The following is a 24,278-nucleotide window of genomic DNA, read 5'->3' as shown; positions in this document are numbered from 1 at the left end:
CCCAGTGAAACCTCAATTCTGATTCTGATAAAACAAGTCGAAATATGAATTCTAACTTTCCTGGCTAGATGTATTTCTTAGCAAGTTTTATTCAAAGAGTGTTGTTGTTTTTTTTTTCAAAACAATGTATACATTGTCATCAAAGTAAAGGAATCTTAGATAAAAATCGAGATAGGAATAGTTAAGTATTTAATACATATAAAATTCAATGTACCCTTCATTTGAGAATGTTTAACAATAGAATGTTTATCAAAGTGATAACAGATAGGACATTCTTTGCCTAAGAACTGATGACAACAAGAAAAAAATTAATTCAGCGATGATATTATCCAAATAAAAGCCAAATCAGGCTTTTAAACAGCACCAGTTTACTTTTTTAATTGAAGGACTTATGTTTACTTTGTGTCGCCTCCTTCTGTCTAATGAACCAATTGACTAATTAACTGGGAGGCCGTTTTTATCAGAACAGACAGTTTATTATGACTTATCAAACAGAGGGCACTTTTGCTTGACCTGTTGAACTAGACCTGTTAATTATACGATTACCAATTCTTTCTGCTATAACGAAATTTGTAAAACTGAACAAAAATGGATATTTACATAGCTAATCATACATTTAACATTCCCCTTGGAACATATTTCTTATCTTTTCAGACATTTATTAAGTACACCCGTTTCTTTCTTATTGTTTGGATATAATTTATCTAGTTGAGTGCAAGGTACACATTTTCTGTCAGATATGAACAAGCATTATTTGTAAATAAGGGCACGAGAGGGGACTTCTGCTTTAAGTCAATCGACTATACAAGCATAGAAACGAGTATGTTTTCATATTTGACTGTGTCATTATAGAAACTCCTCGCGTCCTGTAAAAATCATTTCTTATGTTACTTTTTTAAAGTCCCTCATACTCCAAACCATACCCTCGGGGTGAACAAAAATATATATAAACAGATACATCAGACTTTTCTACGTCGCTTTCTTCGGTTAACAATCAACACCAACAAAATGTTTGGAGCAATACTACTGGTATTTCTGGGTATGCAGTCATTAGTTGACGCTGGCATGTGCTGGAAAAAAGGCGTTGCAGCCGGCTGGAAGAAGTTCAGGTGTGAAGACTTTTCTGTCCTAACAGACTATAGCTGGTGGTAAGTAACGAAATTATCTATAATTGTTTATAATATTTATAAAGAATGATAATAAGATAATAATAATAATAATAATAATAATAATAAGTTTATTTAAAGAGGATAACATATTTAGCTATTGCTGGCTTAATAAAATTAAAATAACGTATTCCAAATTAATAAGGATTAATAGCATTTCATTTCATTTCATTTATTGGCAAATCGGCATTACAAATGCCTTTGACCATTTACAATATCAGTTACAAATATGGTCAAGACATATTGACATAAAATATAGAAACAATTATAACATACAAATAAAGCGGAACATATCATCCAAAAAGATAACATAGTAACCAAAACTAAGAAGCGGTTAGAACTTCAAGGGTTTGTTTCCGTAATTTAAAAGCTTCGCTTACATATTTAGCATTTTGATCACTCATTTCTTATTAGTAGATGACATAATATTAATGAATTTCTGTACAGACGGCCAGACTGTATTTATAAAATATTTCTGTCTAATGTTTGAGTACTTGTTACAACAAAGTAGAAAGTGATATTCGGACTCAACAAAATGACTTAATTAAGCACATTTTACAGACACGCTGCTGTCTATCAATACCAATATAACGTCCAACCTCAATCTCCAGGCTATGCGATGCAGTTCTAAAGCTGGTGTATTGCCTTCTCAGTAAAATGCTTTGCAATATATCCAAATATTTCTCATAATAGAATTTTACTTTAAATTTTCTATAATATTCCAATTTTGATATATTTTGAATCGACGCTTTCCAGTTTTGTACAATTCATACTAATCGCGTAACCGTTGTTTAAACATATTATAATAGCTACAATTTGAATCAAAATTCAAAAAGACATCACTAAAGCCTAAATTATCTAACAAAGATTTAATCTTATGAGACCATGAATTTACATTTCGGCTATTGCATTGTTCAACAAATAGTCTATACATAGGCATATCTTGGTTTTTCTTGATTTTTATCCAATATTTTAATGCTCTCTTTCTTTCATGATAACAGACAATGGAAAACGACCAAGTTCTCCAAAAACAGCCAAGTTTGAGGTTTGATTACGCACACCCAAGACATTTTTACAAAATCGGAAATGAATTTTATCTATTTCTTTATCGTATATTCCCCAAATGTCAGATGCATACAATAGAAAAGGTGCAACCATTGTATCAAAAAATGATAATTTCGTTCTAACATTTAGAATAATCCTACTAAATAGACAGCAAATTGCTATATGCCCTTAAGGCTTGATCGGAGAGAGTCTTTACAGCGTTTTTCATATTACCAGTGTATGAAAAGTTTACACCTAGATAGCAGAAATTATCGACAATTTCTAATTTCTCACCATTAACAAAGCATTCAAATGCATGATTTTGTTTTCGTTTTTCAAAAATGCAGACTTTAGTCTTTTTAACATTTATCTTAAAGCCCCATTTAATAGAATAATGATAAATACAATCTAGCTGTGCTTGTAGACTATCAGCATTTGTTGTGAATAAAACGATGTCATCCGCAAAGATTAACATATATATAGACAACTGATTTAAAACATTCTCTGTTAAGTTGTTGAAATCTATACAATTACTAATATCGTTTAAAAACAGGATAAACAGTAGAGGCGAGAATGGTTCCCCTTTTTTAAGCCAATAGTGATGTCCAAAAAGTCGGACATTTTCATATATAAAGGCACAAAATAATTTAGATTTATTATACAAAGCGTTTTGAATAATTGTGTAAAAAAAAATAAAAATATAGTCACTAGTGCTACGATTATCTCTAAATCCAAATTGAACATCATTAAAAACATCATTGGCTTCGCACCATTTATTAATTCTATTTCTTAGAGTTAGTGAAAATATTTTTGTTAATATGATAACAAGAGTTATTCCCCTGTAATTATTTGGGTTCGACTCATCCCCCCTTTTAAAGATAGGTATAATCACACCTTTACACCATGATTCGGGGTATCTACCCGAGTCGTATATTTTCTTAAAGATAGAAACCAAATAAGGAGAAATAAAATTATTCGAGTCAATGAAAAAATCAGCAACATTTTTATCATAATCACAACTCTTATGTCTATTTAAACTACGAATTACTTTGGATACATCCTCAACTGTAATGGACAATCGAGCTCATCCATGCGTAAGTTCTCGATCTGCACTACAAATATTCTCGTTATCCGACATAAAATCATCTTGCAAAGGGTTGGATAACGTTTTAAAATGCTCGGAAACTCATTTAAGCTAATATTAACAGAATCTGGCATGTTTTTATTCTTGTACTTTTTAATATATTTCCAGAACTTGGCGTGGAATTCTTTTGCTTAATTCAGCTAGTTTGCTTATTTCAGTGTAACAAAAATCTCTTTTTGCCTTTCTTTTAATACTGGTAAATGCACTCCTGCTAGAGAGGAACTTCAATCTGTTTTCTTCAAATGGATTTATTTTAAATGCTCTTTTATCATTACAAAAGGACTTTTTAGCCTGTATACATCTATCATCAAACCATGGGGACTTCTTAAGTATCTTTTTTTGGGGACGCACAGTAGATGTTTTACCATGTAATTGGTAGGAAATATAAAAAAAAATATAGTTTTCAGATTATTTATACAGGTGTCTACTTCTGATTCGTCAGACTCTAACTTGTTTAAAATTTCATCAAAAATGTGTTTATTCTCGTTAAGTACATCATTTAATAGAATAGGATCATTATCTTCCCAAATAATTGCATCATATGTCAAAACATCATTCTGATAAAAAAAAACATATCCTCACAATTTAACCTAAACTCAATCGGACAGTGGCCCGAGAATTCAGTTAAATCACATACTTTCATATTTGAAATACTGGCAAAATTATTGTAACTTATAATTAGATAATCCACCACGCTTGCGGGCTTCTTATTACAGGACGTATTATAACATATAAAATTACCCTTTTCGAGCCGTCCATTCACAATGCTGACGTTATTTTCCTTACACAAAGACAACAACTTTAACCCGAAATTGTTAACGTGACATAAACAGTATAGTATGAAAGAGAGCTAAAAATCTAGTCAAAATCAGAAGCTAAAATTTTGTTGATAAAGGCAGAATTTATTAATTATTCAAAGAAGCTATTCAACTTGAAGATTATTTTATTAAGCTTTACAGGAAGGAATACCTCAGTATAGTAAACTGTTAAATTTAGGACAAGTAATCACCATTTCCCGGTAGATGGGTTGATCAAGATTATTCTGAGCGCACATGTCTAATCTGTCGTTCGAACGATGTAGAGGACGAACAGCACTATATAATAAAGTGTCCTCTTTTGACGATGATTTTAGAAAGAACATAAAAAGATACTATTACTTTTGGCCGAATTCTGACAAATTTAGAAAATGTTTAACTGTAACAACGCAAGCCAGTTAAAGAAACTCAGCAAATTTTGAAACACCACGAGGTTGCATAGATTAAGAAAGGCAGCATTTTTTGTAACAAACACGGGTTAATTTACGAGATGAACTATACTTAGAATCGCCCAAGGTATAAGTACTTAAGCTTCTTAAATAGTTCTTGTCGCGTGCCAAACTTTTAAACAATTTGTACTTATAATTTCTAAAAAAATCAATAACATAATAAACAACTCTAAATCATCCACATTTTTTAACTCGCACTTTAACCCAAGCCCGATACTGAACTTAACTGAACTATTCAATTATCCGATCCTATTTTTGTAAAACATTTCTAATTTCCTGACCGTCCCTTTTCTTAATTCAGCCTCCTCTCTTTTCTCTTCTTCCCCAATTCCCTGAGTATACCTTTTTACGAACTGCATCGCAATAACATGCTTACAAGTATTTCAAAATATTCGAAGCAATTTCAAAAATGTGTAAGTCAAAAACGTCCATTATGTACTCTTATAACAGTAAACAACAGATGTAGAATCCATCATCATTGTGTATTTTCGTAAATAGATGACTGATACCGAAACTTACAAAATAATTAGGGTCAAAACAAATAGACATAACATTCAACGGTGACTCACATTGCTAAAATTGTAAACAACGACAATATGCTGAACAAGTAAACAAAGTAATTAACATATTGGTGCAATTATTGAGATTTGTACAGAGGCTGAATCATGTTCTCCTCGAGTTTAAATGGATAATTATGATTTAAAGTACTGTATTAAATTTTATGATCCCTGGCCCAAGACAGTGAAAAAGGCCAACTCTAAAATTTTAAAACCAGTCTGCAAAAACTGAAGCGAGCGGAAGCTGATTTTTAATTTTTTTTATCTTGAAAAAAAGTATCAATTTGGTGTGGCCTCAAGGCAGAATTTCCCATATTCGAAAGGGATTAGACAGAAAGAAAACTTTAATAGTTCCGCTCCCTAAAGCTTTGACGTTGGCGTCATTTTTGATATAAGAGACGTTTGTTGAATTAATTCACTTTGTAAAACATAAAGAAAGAAGAAATTTTTCATCGGGAAAAGCTAACCTGTGATAAAACATAAAGATTTGTGTCTTTTCACTTTGAATTTATTAAACTTTTTTATGCTTGACAGAGCCTCGCATTTTATTATTTTATTCAATTTGATATGAAAAGGCACTCGTGTAATGTTGTACTCGGTCTTATTTGGTACATCCCCAGCTTTAATTATTTCAACTGGCATATCATAGTAGGTTGTCCCCCTTGAAAGTAGCCCGGTAATCAATATTGGTTTCCCAATTGAATAAATTTTGAGCGATAGATTATATACTATAGGCAAACTATTTTCAACGGTTAGTTTCAAATATTTCTTTACATTTGTGAATGTTTTAACAGATATGACATTATGACAGTTTTCCTCTTCCATTTGATGTAAAAAAATATTTATTCTGACTGAATAGCTTCTTGCTTCAAATTTTGTTTTAAAAGTATCTCACCATCACTTATATACTGAGCATATAGTGATAATCATTAAACTTTACAAATTCTTTCACTTTAGAAGCAAATAAATCATGTCTTTCCAAGTACGACAACTTATCAGCACATATGTAGGTGTTCTCGACTTTATGAACATTATGATGACTTATTTACAGATTCAAACAGATAAAAACTTCGTGCTTCCATTTAACGTCAACGTTTACTAAGAAAAACTAAAAACTGGCGGTTTGCTTATAACTCTATTGTAACTTATGTGATGTTGATTTACAAAACTACAATAAGTGACAATTCTGTCCAGGGATATTAAATGATAGCGTTCATCATAATGACGAAAGAGAACAGCATATAACATATCGGAACAGAACAGAACAGAACAGAACATAAGTTTTATTTATTCCAGCTGTTTTAGGAAAATACGACAATAGGATTTAAGAACAGTTAGATATTTTAGAGTATTTGACGATAGGAGAATAAAAAGGTCAATAAGACTCAGATTATGGAAAAGAATGTTATCTTATTTGTTATTTCTGTGAACATTTAAGTTATGAGTGGGGAGCGGAATTGGTACATTTATTCAAATAAAATATACATCGTGAATTCCACAGATGTACAAATAATGAGGAAATAACAAACAGCAATACGATGCCCATTTTAGATAGGAAAAAAACAAGGCTGAAAAAATAAATCATGCTTTCCATGAGTATGTACAGTGGGATTATCCAGACCTTGGTGCGACTTTCATTTTTCTCACTGTTTTGTTCTTGAAAATCATGCTGTTTTGTTCTTGAAAATCATGCAAAACAGTCACCATTATCGAACAGTAAAATCAACGCAAATAGGAATGGCACTTTAGATTTCTTTTTGTCAAATTGTCATGCTTTCATGTATCTCTATATTAGTGATCAAGTATGGAACTTACTTTACATGTTTTGTTGTTGTTGGTGGTGGTGTTATTTTTTTGTTTTTTTTTTTTTTTTTTTTTTTTTTTTTTCAAAATATTTGGCCATCTCCTTATGACGGACTTAAAAGTTTCAAAACAAAAGGATAAATCTATTTATATGTATTTATTTTCTGTTACATGAAAACATGAAATTCGCAGCATCGTAAGCCAACATAATGTTTTTATATGTTTTTTTTTTACTGAAATGTTTATTTTTACAAAGATAATATTTCTATATGAATCTATTAAGTGACAAAAGTTAAAGCTTTATTTCAACGTATTGCCGATCAAATTAGAATATATGAAAGTGAATTATCAATATCCAATCAGGTGAAACTGCTTTAAAACAATCGATAATCAAGGGAGAGAAAATTAAACCCGATATTCACATCTTAAGCTAGCCATGCCCATTACCATTTTGGTTGCGGGTTTATCCCGCTACCAAAGTTAAGTGTATTTCTGGCAATCATGTAGCATCTTTATTTGATTCCAAATCACATCCGAAGGATGTTCATGTGCTGCACAAAATAGTCCCATGCATGAACAATGCGGATGAATTATCAGTGATCAAGCAGAATTTATTCAAACTCTATCCATTCACACTGGCCATTTAGATTATATAAGATTTGTCAATGATAAGGTATTCCAGCCTATGGTTACATCACTGACTTCCAGCTGCTCATGTAAGGTCAGGCAGACTTTATCTTAGATATGAGGCACATTAGTAGTTGTTTCTTATACATGTATATTTATAGATTGGCATTTGAAATGAAAGTCAAATTTACAAGAACAAAACGAAAACGCCACAGTATTATTACGTTGGTAGCAGAAAACTCCAAATTCTTCACACACGACTTCGCACTAAATGCAGTTCCCTCAACCATCACCTCTTTATGAAAAACATTTCTCCGTCTCCTTTATGCACGTGTGGAAAAATTGAATCAAACTTCCATTTCCTTTTCGAATGTAGATTATACAGTGCTTGCCGTAACGTCTTACTACTTAATCTACAAAACTATGAGATTGATCTCAACACATTGCTCTTTGGAAACCCATTCCTTTCAGACCAGGATAATACTATAATATTCACGCATGTTCAGAATTACATATCTGAGAGTAAGAGATTTTCGTGATGCCTTTCCTTTCATTCCGAGACAATACTCGCCCCCCCCCCCCCCCCCCCCCCCCCACCCTATCTTTCTCTGCCTTTCCTCTTTCTGATTACTTTAGTCTTTAGTACTTAACGTTGTTCTATTTTCTATTTTTAATTATCATTATCATTTTACACTATACAGATACTTGTATCACGACCTATTCCCACTACGAGTATAATATGATATAATGCTCTTTTGTGTTTACATACAAACTTTATTGTCCGCCTAAGGAGAAGAATTCTATAAGACATGTCTTTCATTCTTATCCTTTCCTTAGTATCATGTTAACTTGTTGTTGTAAATATACAAATCTATGTTATGTACTCTTGGGAATAAATATGTTTAAACTAAATGAAAATAAATCTAGCAAAACCCGCAACCACCAGACATCCCAAGGCTTTGATTTATTTTCTATTTCTATTACAGCAAAATAATTCAAAAAGTTCTATCAAAAAGTACTCTGACTATAACAGACAGTCTGAAAACAGACAATCAGTACAATTCACATTGCTATAAAATGCTTACTTGATTACTTATTGGATACATTAATAATTGCATGTGTATATTATTAATTCAGTCATGAGTCATCATGAAGATACATATTTAAGCACAGTGGTCCCTTACTTCACAAAAATGAAAATAAAAACACCTTAAAATGAAAGAAAATAATGAGTAAGCATGCACAGAATCAAATGATACAATACAATATAATTTACATGACTCATCAGACTTTTGGAAGCTGTAAACCATAAATGAACAGTTACCATGCCACCTCTCTGACTGAATAACCGTCACACACATTCTGGTGTTGTGCTAATAGTAATAAGGAATAAAATATAGTGTCATGCATGTTAATTAAATCTTAGGATCATAAAGACTTTAGTAAGTTAATAACAATAACAACTTAAAGAGATAAATCAAACAGACTTCCATCAAAACCGCCTTCTTAAATTACTATTCATGTCATCACAAAACATAATCAAATTGCCATAATACTTAACCCTTATCTTGCTGGACACGATTGATTCTTTAATTGCGGCCAATGTAGATCACGATCAGAATGCATATCCGTGAAGTCTGATCAAGATCTTCACTGTTCGCCATTAAGTCAGTATCTTTTTAGTAAACACCCCTTTTTACAATTAATGGTACTGTCGAAATTGAAAGATAGACAAGCTCATTATAAAAAAATAGCAGGGTTAGGGTTAAAGAATGTGTCAGCAAGCAAGCAAATTACCTTTAAAATGTATATAATTGTTAAGCCTTAAACTGTTGGTTTATGGAACAGTGGATTATTACAAGTTAAAGCATAGCAAAAGTTCCTTCTAGGGCATATCTATATAAATAATAAAATGATCATCTTGTAAAATTTTGGTTGCAATGTCTGTTTTATACTGCCAGAAAATTTCAAGTAAGTATTTACGCTTGTTATTTAACATAAATTGTTAAATCCAAAAACAAATTAAATCTGTTACCACTTTCAGTAGAGTAAATACGGCAATAAGACATTGACCCGGTCAATCCATTACGATTCGAAGGTGAATTTGTTGCGCATAATTAAAGGGTCGCAATGGGGTTTGTTTATATATAGTAACTATGTATTTCAAGGTAACGATAATATTTAGTTGTTTACATTTAAATTTGCTGATATATGTCTATCTGGTCGACTGAATGTATGTTATGTTCTTCAAGAATGGAGGAAATAACATCCTCGGGTTTAGTTATATGTAATCCACGGAAAGCGTTCAGTCAGAGTGTCGCCTCAATTAGGAAAGAATAGTCTAACGTCAGAGGTTATTTCTAAGGTCAAGGAGTTTTATTGGCCAGCTTGTAATGACAACAGCTTTCGGTATCAGTAGCTCAGTCAAGTGTGACTTATTGAACTATAATATTCCTTCTCAAGAGAAGGAATAATAAAATAATTCACTGATTTACAAAACCCCTTTTCTCTTGAAAGATTTGTCCAAATCTCGCTTTATCTCGAATACAATTCCTGATTAAAACAATAGTGAGCTCGGAGTGGGAAAATAACAAAAGGGGTAACTACCAACAAGCTTAAGGTGATATTTTGACCTTTCTACAGTAAAAATGACATACTTGAAAATATTGCATAGACGTCGACTGGACGCGAGAAAAATTATCGAACACGACTGCCTAAGTAAAACGTGTTTTCTTTGTCATTCTGCCCCTCAGGTTTGGGAAAACCCTGTCTTACACAAGCAGGCATATAAGATGCATGTATCTCCTACACAGACCGAGATGCTATTTGCTTCTTATATTTAGATAATAGGTAAGGATAGATTTCTCGGAAGCACAGAGTTGCGGGGTTAAAAGGAAAAAGAAAAAAGAATTAAAATGATACAGTCTGCTTAAGTGCCTTCTGCAATGCATAGTAGAAAGGATATGCCTCTTTTTGCTATATTTTGTTACGATTCATTGGAATACTTTTTGTCAAAGGGAGATTATCAAGTTTTGACATGTAATGCAAAAAAAAAATAGTAAGGTAGTGGATTATTTAAAATATCATTCGATAGAATTTGTTTTCATGTATCTACACTCCAAAAATAGAAAAGTGTCTATCATTATATCTTTTTAGTTTTCCCCGTCAAATTTGCACATCAGACAGGAATATTGTTATTTTTCTCTATTTTTTTCACGTGGGTTGTCCTCCTTGAACGTTGATATCTGAAACTTACATGTAGTTTTATTATTCGGGAATATCAAAACAAAATTTGTTGATTAGAAAGAAACTACTAGTACCAGATGTACACTGAATAAAATTCCTGCTGAACCGATTTCAGTAAAGTTTCACAAAATTTCGTCGAAAGAAAACATTTTGTTTAGAAAGGAACTACTAGTACCAGATGTACACTGAATAAAATTCTTGCTGAACCGATTTCAGTAAAGTTTCACAAAATTCCGTCCAAAGAAAACATTTTGTATTACCACTTTCCTCCAAGAATACTGTCAAAATGATTTTCCCATACTTTAATTTTACCCGATCTCGTAACACTGGTGATATTTTTTTTCTAAACTTCATGTAGCTCTTCCAGTTTGTAAATAACCATATCTGAAAAGTATTTCCATATGAATAAAGATTTTCTTGAACACTCGCTAAACACATTGGTTAAAGTGACTACAATGAAATTGTTGTTACATGTACAAGCTTCTTAAATGTTCTGATTTTTAAATAAACCTTATTTTGAAAAAGTCTGGATGTTCCGTTTTGTTTTTGTATAATGTAACTTATGTTCTTATTTGTTTTAAAGATTCTATATATTGCGCAAAATTAAATTTCTAAATTGTAACAAAGATAGGGAAAACTAATATGTTAATAAAAGTAATTACGTAACATTAATTTCATATAACATATACCGATAACGTAAGAGTTGCATAATATAAGATTCTTTCACTGGTTATAGGTGCAGATGGGAATATCCGGGCTCGAGGGTAACTGTTTAGACGGTAACGAGGCTCCTTGCCGAGTTACTGCCTAAACAGTTACCCGAGAGCCGGATATTTCCATCTGCACCTATAACCAGTGACAGAATCTTTTTCTTGCATACCGATTTCAAAAAATAATAATAAAAATAAAATCAATCGAACGGCTTTCTTTTTAGAACTATTTCATATGGCAGTGTATTTAAACAAAGCGCGGGAAACCAACGTCCGTAAACAGGAAAGACCTCATGACGTTTCAAAACAAATAACAAAGTTTAGTTCCGGTTTTGTTTTATAACTTGCAGCGTAACGTTATGATTTTTTGATAAAATAATGTGATTTGAATCGAGAAATATACTATCCGGAACCAATAGGAACTGTCAAGGTATTGAATTTTTATTCCGTTTTTTAAATAAAATATATGTTACTACATAAATCTTCTACATATATGTAGTTCGTAATACGTCATTTACAGCACGAGAGTCATCTTACACCCCGGGGTGTAAGATGGATTTTTCCAGCACCGGTAAAGATACCGGAAATCCCCGTCTGGTATGCAAGAATGACTGTTACGTACCCGGGTCCTTCCATGCACAATACAACTGTTTGTTCTGTGGAAAAAATTGCTCTCTGTGGAAAGAAAACACACCCTCCTTATATCTTTTCATAAGTAAATAAACACTTTTCCTACAAAAAAGCGAGACTAAACAGATTAAAATCTATGTTAATAAATAAGTGCGTCACTATAGAAAAAGATAGCTAACATGTTTGTTTGTTTTTTTCTCACGAAGTGCACATAAAATGATCCATTAAACAATTAGTCAGGCCATGTAAGTGTTATATGGATGTAACTTGAGCGACAATTTATCTATATTTTAAGAGAAATATTTTCATTGTTTATTACTTGTGGTTTGTACCAGAATTCATTCATTTTGCTTACGTAAATGATGTATATGACCAATCTGTATAAATATAGAGACAGAGCAGATTGTGCATTGTGGGACTAAACTGAAAGGGACGCACGCTCACACAGCAACCATGTAGTGGCTTGTAAGCTGCCAGGACTAAGGTCTTGCGCTGCGCACAGTTAGATGTTATACTATTAGTGACGGAAAGTAAATTAGGTAGAAAAAATAACTTGTACTAAAATATTTATTTAGCGGACCGGCTACGCTACATCTGCATGTATTGTGTACAGAAAGGGAAAAATCCAGTATGTAAAACTGGTCCAGAAACATCATTTTCGAACGTTCCAGTAATCTGCCATCGTAGTTTTCATATATATTTATGAATAGAAAAATGAAACTGAACGCCGCCATTATATATTCATATCAAAAGATAAACTATATAAATTCGTCGCTTTCGCCTGAACAAATGTCACAAAACGTAGAAACGCAAAGTTCTGCAGCAAATTTCCAAGGAGGAGTTTTAAAGCGCAGTATTTCTGATTTTACTAAACAATGAAGTTAACAGCTTTTCCTTATTATCTTAAATGGAAATACTAACACGCTTCGGTTTTAGTTTCCCTATTAAACAAAGAAGACTGAGACTATGTGTTATTATACAACACTAGAATCGAAATAATATATCTCAAACAGTGATTTGTTCTTGAAAGAAATAATCATTTGTCGTCCAGATGCGTATTATTATATCACTTTGATATAATATCTTCGCATTTGAACTCCCAAAGAATGATTTTATTTCAACAAATCACTATTTGGTATATATTATTTCGCAAGAAACAAAACTGAAATATTTAAATGAAATTGTTTTCAGTCTGTGACAGTGTTCATTTAAGTGATGATACGGGCTACGTTATTCTTTTTTATATTTACAACATGTAACCATTTTCTGAGAAATGTTATCGTTATCACTTTCTACAAATAAAATGTTTCATCATCAGCTATTCAACAGTTCAAATGTGTGCTATACTGACGAATTCATTGGTTTACTAGCGTATTTTGATATTATTTATCTAGTTCGCATTCTCGTTTCAGATCTAATCTATTTCGTTATACATGTAGCACACATAATTTAAATTAAGTTATGCACAATAAATGCATAAATCTTTCATTTTGATAATTATCTATAATGTACGGCGTTCCGTTTGGACAATCGTGACTTTTTATTTAATACCAAACCGCGATGCACGAAAACGCAATGGCGCGATTGCACGATGATGAAACAACGATGGTACGATGGTGAAAACGCGATGACACGATGATGAAATCGCGATGGTGCGATGGTACGATGGTGAAATGTCGATGTAATATCGCGTTTTCATCATCGTACCATCGCGTTTACACCATAGCACCATCGTGCCATCGCGTTTTCACCATCGTACCATCGCGTTTTCACCATCGTACCACTGCGTAATCACCATCGTACCATCGCGTTTTCACCATCGTACCATCGCGTTTTCACCATCGTGCCATCGCATTATTGTCATCGTACCATCGCGTTTTCACCATCGTATCATCGCGTTTTCACAATCGTGCCATCGCGTTATCGTCATCGTACCATCGTGGTTTCACCATCGTGCCATCGTGTTTTCACCATCGTACCATCGCGTTTTCACCATCGTACCATTACGTTTTCACCATCGTACCATCGCCTTCCGGTGGTCATGCGCAGTGATACAGTATATGTGTCAGTAAAATACAGGCTTGATATCGCACCATCGCGATTTCATCATCGTGCCATCGCGTTTTCACTATCGTACCATCTTTGTTTCATCATCGTGCAATCGCGTCATCGCGTTTTCGTCATCGTACCATCGTGCATCGCGGTTTAGTATTAAATAAAAAGTCACGATAGTTCAAACGGAACACCGTAATAATGCATTATCAAGTAATCTGATTTGTAAACTTAAGTCACGTGGCATGGATCTTTTAACAGATAGTATTAACTATCACAACAATCTTTAAGTGCGTGTTGCATCGGTAAAATGTCTCCCCGTACTTGGATTCAGTGTTGTTATATTTTCTGGTCGTTTAGAATCCTGGAGTTCATTCAACATATGTGTAAAAGAGTTCCACTTAAGCCGGTGCTAGGGGGCGCGAGAGGTGTTTCACATTTCATTATCTCTCATGAACATACTTAATCGAACCGAGACTGCTATTATTCTTCTTGGTTGCATTTTTTTGCTTCAAAAGGATTTTTTTACAGATTTTCTTAGGCCAGGTCGAGAATTCGTTCTTCGACGGCGTTCGCCGAAAACTAATCGAAATACTTTTGTGTCAAACTGCGTTAACGATGTCAACTCTGACGTTATTTCACGTTACTGTACTTGATAGGCATATTGTATTGGTTATTGTTTGAAAGTCAGTGAACGGAGACATGCGAAAACGTTTAGTGATTAGAATCAAAAACAAGGAAAAAGACAAACGCTATGCAGCATACGACAGAAGGGACAATGCCCTGAAGGACAAAGTATTTGAGTCGCACCATGAGAAAACCAACATAGCGCGTATGCGACCAGCATGGATCCAGACCAACCTGCGCATCCGTGCAGTCTGGTCAGGATCCATGCTGTTCGCTAATGGTTTCTGTAATCGCAATAGGCTTTCAAAGCGAATAGCATGGATCCTGACCAGACTGCGTGGATGCACAGGCTAGTCTAGATACGTGCTTGTCGCAAATTCACTATGTTGGTTTTCTCATGGTGTGTCTCAAGTATTTTATTAGTGGCTCGAGAGGTATAAAAGTGTCAGGAGAACATTGCTGACGACCAAAAGACAACAACGTTCAGTCATGTTCTGAAAACAAATTAAAGAGCTCCTTAATACCTGTTCAATGTTCCATTTCATCAATATATGATAGGAATACCATTTGAACAGTAGGCATTTGTTCGTAGGAAAGTGTAGAAAATGCATTGTAATGGCGAGAAACATTGAACCTCTGGTAATCACGAGTATGTAGATCTATGATGTGACAGCGTCATAATGGTCAGAGACATTGTAAGAGACGATTAATAAATAATGGGCATGTTCTAAACATGTAATGTAGGGATAATACACTTTTTTGTGTATTAACGAAGGTCGAGATCACAAACAGTCTCGCGGGCTTCTGCAGACGTTAATACACAAAACAAACGTGTATTGTCGCTATTCTTGCATAAAAACATTACACGACGACTTTATTGTTTTCATATGTGATGACTTGACGACCCCGGTACATTTTTATTTACCATTCCTGTTGTTCTTGGAAACGGTAAACATGTTTTAAATATCCGTATCCAGGGCCCAGAAATAAACAACACTATCAAAAGCACATCCTGGAGGTTTTTTAAGCGTTTTTTTATCTCTCGTTATTACAAACATAAAATTACCAATAATTGTTCATAACATTTCACAATTTGGTGGACTCGATCACAATTTCAAGAATAGTAACTTTACATTCGAGTTATATTGAGTACGGGCACAGTTGGAGTACGGATGAGTACGAACGTAGTGTCAAGCTTCCAAGTTGTTTATATAAATTATTCGAGAAATTAGATAAATACTTACCAATTGATACTTACCAAAATCATAAATATGATTCCTAAAAACAAAGAATCGCACAGGTAAACACGCGATTCTTTAACATTCACGGTTGTCTACAAAATCTGAATTGACGCCGAGTTCTAAAAGGGGAGTAAACAAGGTAAGAAACGAGTACGAACAATGTGGGGGCAGCGCATTTGCCGTTAGTTACTGAAACAGTCTATGGTTTAGATTGCATCTTTAATGCTTCAAGAAGAGGTTTTTATGTAAGAAACAAGAAACAGTAAAACATTCTATCGTTTAGATTGCATCTTTAATGCTCCAAGAAGAGGTTTTTATGAAAGAAACAAGACGTAGATACCAGATGTCAATCTGCGCATAAATACATATACGACCCTGGGAAAGCATTTCCAAAATAAAAATCGGGTGTTAACAGTACGTGAATTGCCTTGTTTGCACACGATTTTTCTCCCGTTAATACATGGGCGGATCCAGTGAAAAAAAGTAGTTTTTATGCAAGATTTCAAGTTTTCACATTTAGCATGTTCTTATCCATCAATTTTCAAATTCTAGCAAAATAGGACCAAAAGATATTAAAGGACTTATGTGTTTTTTTTTTTTTTTTTTTTTTTTTTTTTGGAACGCCCATCTAATCAAAGAATTTGTCGTCGATTGCAAATAAATCATAGCAATAGCTGTATTACATATATTCAATGATCCTCGTTATATTTTGGTGCATATGCCTGAATATATACATTTGTTTATCAGAAATTATTGATAAGGCAATAGTTTCAGCTAGAGATGTAAAGAAACAAAACGATTGTAGATAAACAACTTTTATTTTGGCAGGTATAGTTGGGGCTGTGATGCCGATGACTTCTACGACAATCATGATTGTTCCTCGGTAATTGACAGTATATTCAGTAATAAATTCGTCCCCATGATTTGGGGTATGTACAAAAAAACAGACTACACATGTCACCATGGTTCCGGTGCAACTGCTGTTTTAGGTTGTAACGAGCCAAATCATAAACAACAGTCCAGCATACTTCCAGAGAAAGCTGCTGACCGATGGCCTCTTCTGCAAAATAATGCTACTAACATGACCTTGGTTTCACCATCTGCTGCCCCCTGTGGCGCGACCCATTGCCTCGCAAATCACAATACAACTACTTGGTTTGATGCATTCTTCGCAAGATGTGAAGGTTGCAGCTTTGACGCAATCGCCACGCATAAATACTCATGCAACGCTGACGCTACCATGGAGTTCTTGGAAATGCTCTACGAGAGGTACAATAAACCGATCTGGCTTACCGAGTTCGCATGCAGGTCCACCAACGTTAACCAAGTGATTAATTACATGAAAGCAATTCTACCAAGACTAGACAGTGCACCTTATGTACATAGGTATGTTATTTTTTGTTGTTAAGTTTAATTATGCGCATAACCATCACTATGCCTCTTTTCACATTTTGCTGTTTCTGACAGTGTGTTACTTAAAAAGTGCACTGCTTAGATCTAAGATCTCTATTTTACCTTAAAACTATTTCATATGAAAAAACAACAACATCAAAAAATACCTATAAAACGAAAACAAGAGAGTCGTGATGGCTATTTCAAGGCTGTTTCTTAATAAAACAAGAAAGTAGGTCAGTAGGTCAAGGTCACACTCAAGTAATCCCTAATTACTTTGGGTCATCAAGTTATTATAAATTAACAGTCTAGGGAATATGATCAAATGTTTTGGAAGTATTTTTCCTATATAACTCATATAATAAGTGACCCCGAGGGAGGGCTTTTTCTCATCCCAGGGGCATAATTTGAACAGTCTTGTGAGAGAACCACTAGGCAATGCAACATACCAAATACCAAATGCCTACGCCTTGAACTTTCAGACAAGAAGATTTTTTTTTTCGTATATAAGTCTATGTAAAGTTTGGGACCCCAGGGCAGAACCTCTTTTCACCCAAGGGGCATAATTTGAAAAAAAAACTGGTACAGGATCATTAGTTAATGCAACATATCAAAAGCCGAAGTCTTGTGGTTTCAGAAATTTTTTAAAAGTTTTTCCTTATATAGGTCTATATAAAACTTGAGCCCCTCGCCCCGGTTGGACCTCTTTTCACGTCAGCAGCAAACTTTGAACAATCTTGGCAAAATGCCTCTAGTCAATGCAGCATACCAAATATCAAAAGCCTAGTCCTTGCAGTTTCAAACAAGAAGATTTTTAAAGATTTTTCCTATATAAGTCTATGTAAAACTTGGGTTACCCGAGGCGGAGCCTCTTTTTGCCCAAGGGTAATAATTTGAACAATCTTGATAGAAGACCACAAGGCAATGCTACGTACCAAATATCAAAGGCCTAGATCTTGTGGTTTCATACAGGAAGATATTTAAAGGCATTTCCTATAAAAGTCTATGTAAAACTTGGGACCCCCGGGTCAGGGCCTCTTTTTCACCCAAGGGGCATAATTTGAACAAATATGGCAGAGAACAACTATATAATGTCAGAGTTCTATTATAGTTCTAGAACTAAATTCCTTGAGAAATTTTGAAAGGGGGCTATCCAAAATCACTCCTGTGAAGTTTGGTGTAAATCTGCCTAGCGGTTTTCAAGAAGAAGATTTTTTATAAAATGTTGACAGACGGACGACTGACGACGGTTATTAATCGGTCACAAAAGCCCACCATGACCCTTTAGCTCAGCTGAGCTAAAAAAACAATAAGAAATGAATTGTTTCATTTGAATGATTTAAACGGTATTGCTAGACCTGACTTTTTTAGTTTTTCTTTCGTCTCATGTTCTGTAGGTTTAATAAGAGTAGATCTTGTTGTTGTTTCATTTGACTGGCTTTTTTTGGAAGTAAAAGGGGTTAGAAAATTGACTGTTTTCATTTTCGGACAAAGTCTTTAGCTGTCATAGAATTGTGTTCAAAGTAAATGCAAATAATGCTGATATATTTCGGTCAAGATGGGCACAGCGGACTTGTAGGATGACCTGTAATTGTACCCGGGACTTTGATTTTTGTTATTATACTATATACATACAGTCTGCATATGCAGTCTTGTGGGCGCACAATCTCCTGAACCCATGCACACAATTTAATGAAACTTAACACAAGTGATCAGTTTTAACCCTAGGTGTGCACGATGCATGTTAGGTTCTTTCAGAAAAAAAATCTGCACAGTTATATGACTTTGTTTTTTGTTAATATACTATATACATACAGTCTGCATATGCAATCTTGTGCGCACCTAATTTCCCGAACCCTTGCACACAACTTAATGAAATTTCACACAAGATATCAGTACCAACCGTACTTGTGCATGGTGCATGTTACGTTCTTTTAGATAGATACTCTGCAGAGTTATGGCACTTTGTTTTTGTTACTATACTATATACATAGAGTCTTTATACTTACAGTCCACATAATTATGCAGTCTTGGGTGCGTCAAATTGCAATGTATTGTGTCAGTGCTACGGGGACATTCATCACCTTCAGCTCTAGTTTAACTTTCCCTTATCAAAAATTCTGCCCACTATTTTGCTTACACAAGTTTAAAAACGAAAGACTGAGACTGGTGAGTGGTGGGACGCATATGTTTACACTAGATTATATTATGAAATACTTACTGGCATTTTATTATCGGCTTGATAAATGTTAACTTTTTACCATATCTTAGCTGACAAAACATATAAAGCAGTTTCGAAGGGTAAATCAAACACATATAAATAAATCCTCACTGTTTTTGTTGTGCATCAAGGTATGATACTGCGTCCAAAACCTTTAACAGTTTCCACTCAATTGTGTAATTGAAAAGAATGTAAACTAATAGATATATATGCTTGTAAGTACGTACTAGCCAAAGGTAAGAGTTATCATTCTTTGCGGTCCACAATTCTAGATTAACTATTTAAACTTCTTTCACCTTTGTAAAATCATCTTAGAACTCCATTTCTAGACTCTGTGTGTGCGGGTGGGGGGGATGCGTGTTTGTGTATGTGAGGGTGCGTGTGTGTATGCGCGCGCTGCTGTGGTTTACGGCATAAGGAGACTGCGTTTTAGGAACGTGGCTTTCCCTGTTGAATTCATCCTTGACTTTTTCAACTTTCCCCCAACAACCGACCCTTTTATCTAACCCTTACTCAGCTCCACCTTTTCTGCATTTTGCATATTATTAAAATGTAAAAGTTTGTTGTTGAAATTTTAAAGCAGTCCGTCCGCAATATTTTTCCGTTACACCCAACTTTACGATACATGGCTCTATGGCTATGTTTGGGGTGCTCTGTGCTTTCGGGTAATCTACCTTTACCCTTTATTTTTCATTAAATGTAAATCTATCTTTGAGAATTTTAAGGCCTGTCTCTAGATTATATTGCTTAATTACGCAAGAACACTAATGCATTCAGCGTTCAAAATATTTTCAACTTCCATTTTTGCAAGGTCTTATACTAGTGGGTTATTAGTAAGAATTGATCATAAATGTCACATGCCATATTGGCCACATCCTGTCGCTCTTCAAAGGTGAACTGATGGAATTTCACGTGATTTCATTTTCCAGAAAAAGCAAACTAACAACAGGTACAAGTGTGTTGAATATTTTTGATTGGTGTATTTTGATATTTGTGTGTTGTTTCCTGCAGAAATGATCCTCCTGTTAAATGAAACAAACGCAAAGGCTGTGTGATGTAATATGTTCTGAAACCGAACCGTTAAAATAACACTCTAAGATACTTCAGGCTTTGGTGTTTTACGGCTTGTATATGATCTTTTGAATATTATATGGTAAATGCGGTTCATTGGTTTAAAGTAAGTAATTAAAAAAACTTCACAAGGCATGTTACATATTAAGATGTTGGTGTTTATGGTTTATATAAGACTGTTTAGATATATACAACGAAGTAGGACTGTGGTATGTATCTAATTCGCCAGATAAGAGACGTTTATATATACTGCTCGTATCAAATATGAATGGCGATTCATTGCTTTTTTATGTATTTTAGATATGCGTGGTACACGAGCAGAATAACGAATCCGTGGGGCTGGATAAAGCCAACTGCAAGCCTATTTGAGGCAGACAGTTCGACTCTAACCGAACTAGGATGGATTTATCAGAACCATACCTGCTAAGCGCAACTGGAGACACGTGACATGATTAACAATTGTTTTTGTCAATGTTCATCTGATTGACAATAAATAACTGCATTTCAAGTTTTAGTGTTCTGCATTTTTAGTTCAGCCCACTGGCATCAGACTAGAAAGAGCATGCCTCTGTACATGTTATACCCTACCCCTAAGTATTCTATAAGAACATTGGTTCTTAAAGAATACCTAGGGGTAGGGTATAACACGTACAGAGACATTTACATGGTTCTTATAGAATACCTCGGGGTAGGGCATAGCATGTACAGAGACATTTTCATGTTTTTTATAGAATACCTAGGGGTAGGGTATAGCATGTACAGAGACATTTTCATGGTTCTTATAGAATACCTAGGGGTAGGTTATAGCATGTACAGAGACATTTACATGGTTCTTATAGAATACCTAGGGGTAGGGTATAGCATGTACAGAGACATTTACATGGTTCTTATAGAATACCTAGGGGTAGGGTATAGCATGTACAGAGACATTTTCATGGTTCTTATAGAATACCTAGGGGTAGGGTATAGCATGTACAGAGACATTTGCATGGTTCTTATAGAATACCTAGGGGTAGGGTATAGCATGTACAGAGACATTTACATGGTTCTTATAGAATACCTAGGGGTAGGGTATAGCATGTACAGAGACATTTACATGGTTCTTATAGAATACCTAGGGGTAGGGTATAGCATGTACAGAAACATTTTCATGGTTCTTATAGAATACCTAGGGGTAGGGTATAACATGTACAGAGGCATTTTCTTTCTGGTCTGGTGCTAGTGGTTCAGCCTAACACAGTCTATATATTCATAGCAAAGAGCTGAACAAGTCATCATGTATATTGTGTTCACTAAAATGACTGCTTAATGGAGGTAAACTATATATCTGAAACAAAACACACTTGTTGGCCCATATATTTGTACCTTCAAATTATCCCATCATTTACAAAAGTATGTGACAAAGCATAAGATTCATAAGGGTCTGAATTTCAATTTTGCTCGAAAACGTGGTTTTTTTTGTTGGTTTTTTTTTTTTTTAGTTTTTATTTACTATTTTTACTATTAAATCTGACAGACTGACAGTTTAAGAACAGAAATCAGCCGTTATCATTGAGAAGTTGCCATATTTCAGACAACATGTTTTCGTCTAAATGTATCGAAACTGAAACAAAATATCTTAACAAGACTCCGTCCTAAAACAATATCAGGACAAAATACATGATAAAATAACACAAACAAGATTTATTGACTTCACTATTTTTCATTCATTTCAGTATCATTATTTTTGTAGAAATTGTTTCCATGGCAACACAGTTATCAAATCCCATTTTAATAATCCCTTCATTAATCCAGTTGTAACTAAAATCTGGAATGTGATATAAACATACAAGTTAGTTTTTCTGATGTATTTCCTTAGCATATAGATTATTGTTCTTGTGAGCAACGTTTTATGACATTCTTTTGGGCAAAGTGACTGTCTCCTCAAACCGTACCCAACGGACAGTAGCTATCACAATATATCAATATATTTGCCTATTTTTCCATCCGAACTTTGATTTTCGCTCCGTAATTCTGTCGCCCAGCGTGAAATTGTTTAAACAAATTTGGAGTCACTACCATATTTCACAGGGGACTTAGAGAATCAAACTATTCATATCTGTATAGCAAAGCGCTGACCATTAGAAAATCAGGAGCGAATGTATTCCAGGTCCAACATTAAACTGAATATTAACCAGTAGTTTCAGTTATTAAAAAATAAATTTCATAGAATATAATCTAAAATCTTATAAGACACTTTTCTTGCTTCGTTCTCAATAAATATTACAGTATTAAACATATCCTACTGATTCCCAACCGTCAGTTTGCAATAAAATGCTATAATCTGGCTTCAGTTAAAGAATATCCTAGACTATTCATCATCATCAACAACAACAACAACAAAATAAAATCCTAGTACACATTCAGTATGAAAGACAGACGGTATTATTGTAATTTGCTTATCTCTAGTAAGGATATCCTAGAGTGTTCAATCAAATAACTATAGGTATTGCACGGTAATAAAGTGGTTTGAAATGTGAACAAACAAAACAATAGCATAAAAAGTCAATACTACACAGGGTTTACGCTGTATATATTAATTCCTCGTTGGCCGAGCGGTATTTGTATCCGTCTTATACTTTTTCGTCGGGAGTTCGATTCCCGGACCCGTAAAAAAGTATTTTGAAAACTGTAATTAATTTCTTCTTTTTTTTTTCAATACGATTCAACGAAAACAACAAAAGTCTGTTAATCTAGTTCTTACTTGTTCACTAACTTATATATGTCATTGTTAACATGTAATCATGTTTAAATAAGTTTCATCTTTAATATGATCTGATGTTTTTGAGGCTTTCGTGAATAAATTAGAAAACAGAGAAAAACAAACTTACACAAAGTATATAAATTAAATGCAAAATCAAAAAAAAAATGACGGATGCAAGCTTCGAACCATCAAAACTGTTACTACAAAATGATTATGTCTATCACTCAGCCTACTGCGCCATCAGGCCAACCATTGTTCTTACTTTCAATATCTTTCCTTTTAAAAGATATTGCTTAGGACTGATTATTTACATGTTGCTAAGAATAAAAGCGCCATAATACTGTGCGGTACTTATTATCCCCCCGCCAAAGGCGAAGGGGATATTAGAAATGCTCTCCGTCCGTGCGTGCGTGCGTCCGTCCGTCCGCAACGATCTTTGTCCGGAGCATAACTCCAAAAGTACTGGCGGGATTTTCTTCAAACTTCATACACTGATAGAACACATTAGGAGGAAGTGGAGTGTGCAAGAACAATAACTCTACCTTGCCTATTTTTTTAGTTATTCCCCTTTATTTTATTTTCTTAAAAAAATTATCCGGAGCATAACTCCAAAAGTACTGGAGGGATTTTCTTCAAACTTCATACACTGATAGAACACATTGAGAGGAAGTGCAGTGTGCAAGAACAATAACTCTACCTTGCCTATTTTATGAGTTATTCCCCTTTATCATATTTTCTTA

The 24,278-nt window shown here is 34.2% G+C and overlaps 1 protein-coding gene across 1 annotated transcript; it reads left to right on the top strand.

The window, feature by feature from the left end:
• The first annotated feature begins 989 nt into the window (after nt 1-989).
• LOC123554236 (uncharacterized) lies at nt 990-21,303 on the top strand. The gene is made up of 3 exons (XM_045344234.2): nt 990-1,148; nt 16,940-17,497; nt 21,096-21,303. Exons 1-3 carry the CDS (start codon nt 1,009-1,011, stop codon nt 21,220-21,222), a joined length of 825 nt encoding a protein of 274 aa, XP_045200169.1. The 5' UTR covers nt 990-1,008; the 3' UTR covers nt 21,223-21,303.
• The last annotated feature ends 2,975 nt before the right edge of the window (nt 21,304-24,278 follow it).

The sequence above is a fragment of the Mercenaria mercenaria genome, chromosome 7, assembly GCF_021730395.1.
Source record: "Mercenaria mercenaria strain notata chromosome 7, MADL_Memer_1, whole genome shotgun sequence".
NCBI lineage: Eukaryota > Metazoa > Mollusca > Bivalvia > Venerida > Veneridae > Mercenaria > Mercenaria mercenaria.
This window is presented reverse-complemented; position numbering and strand designations above follow the sequence as displayed.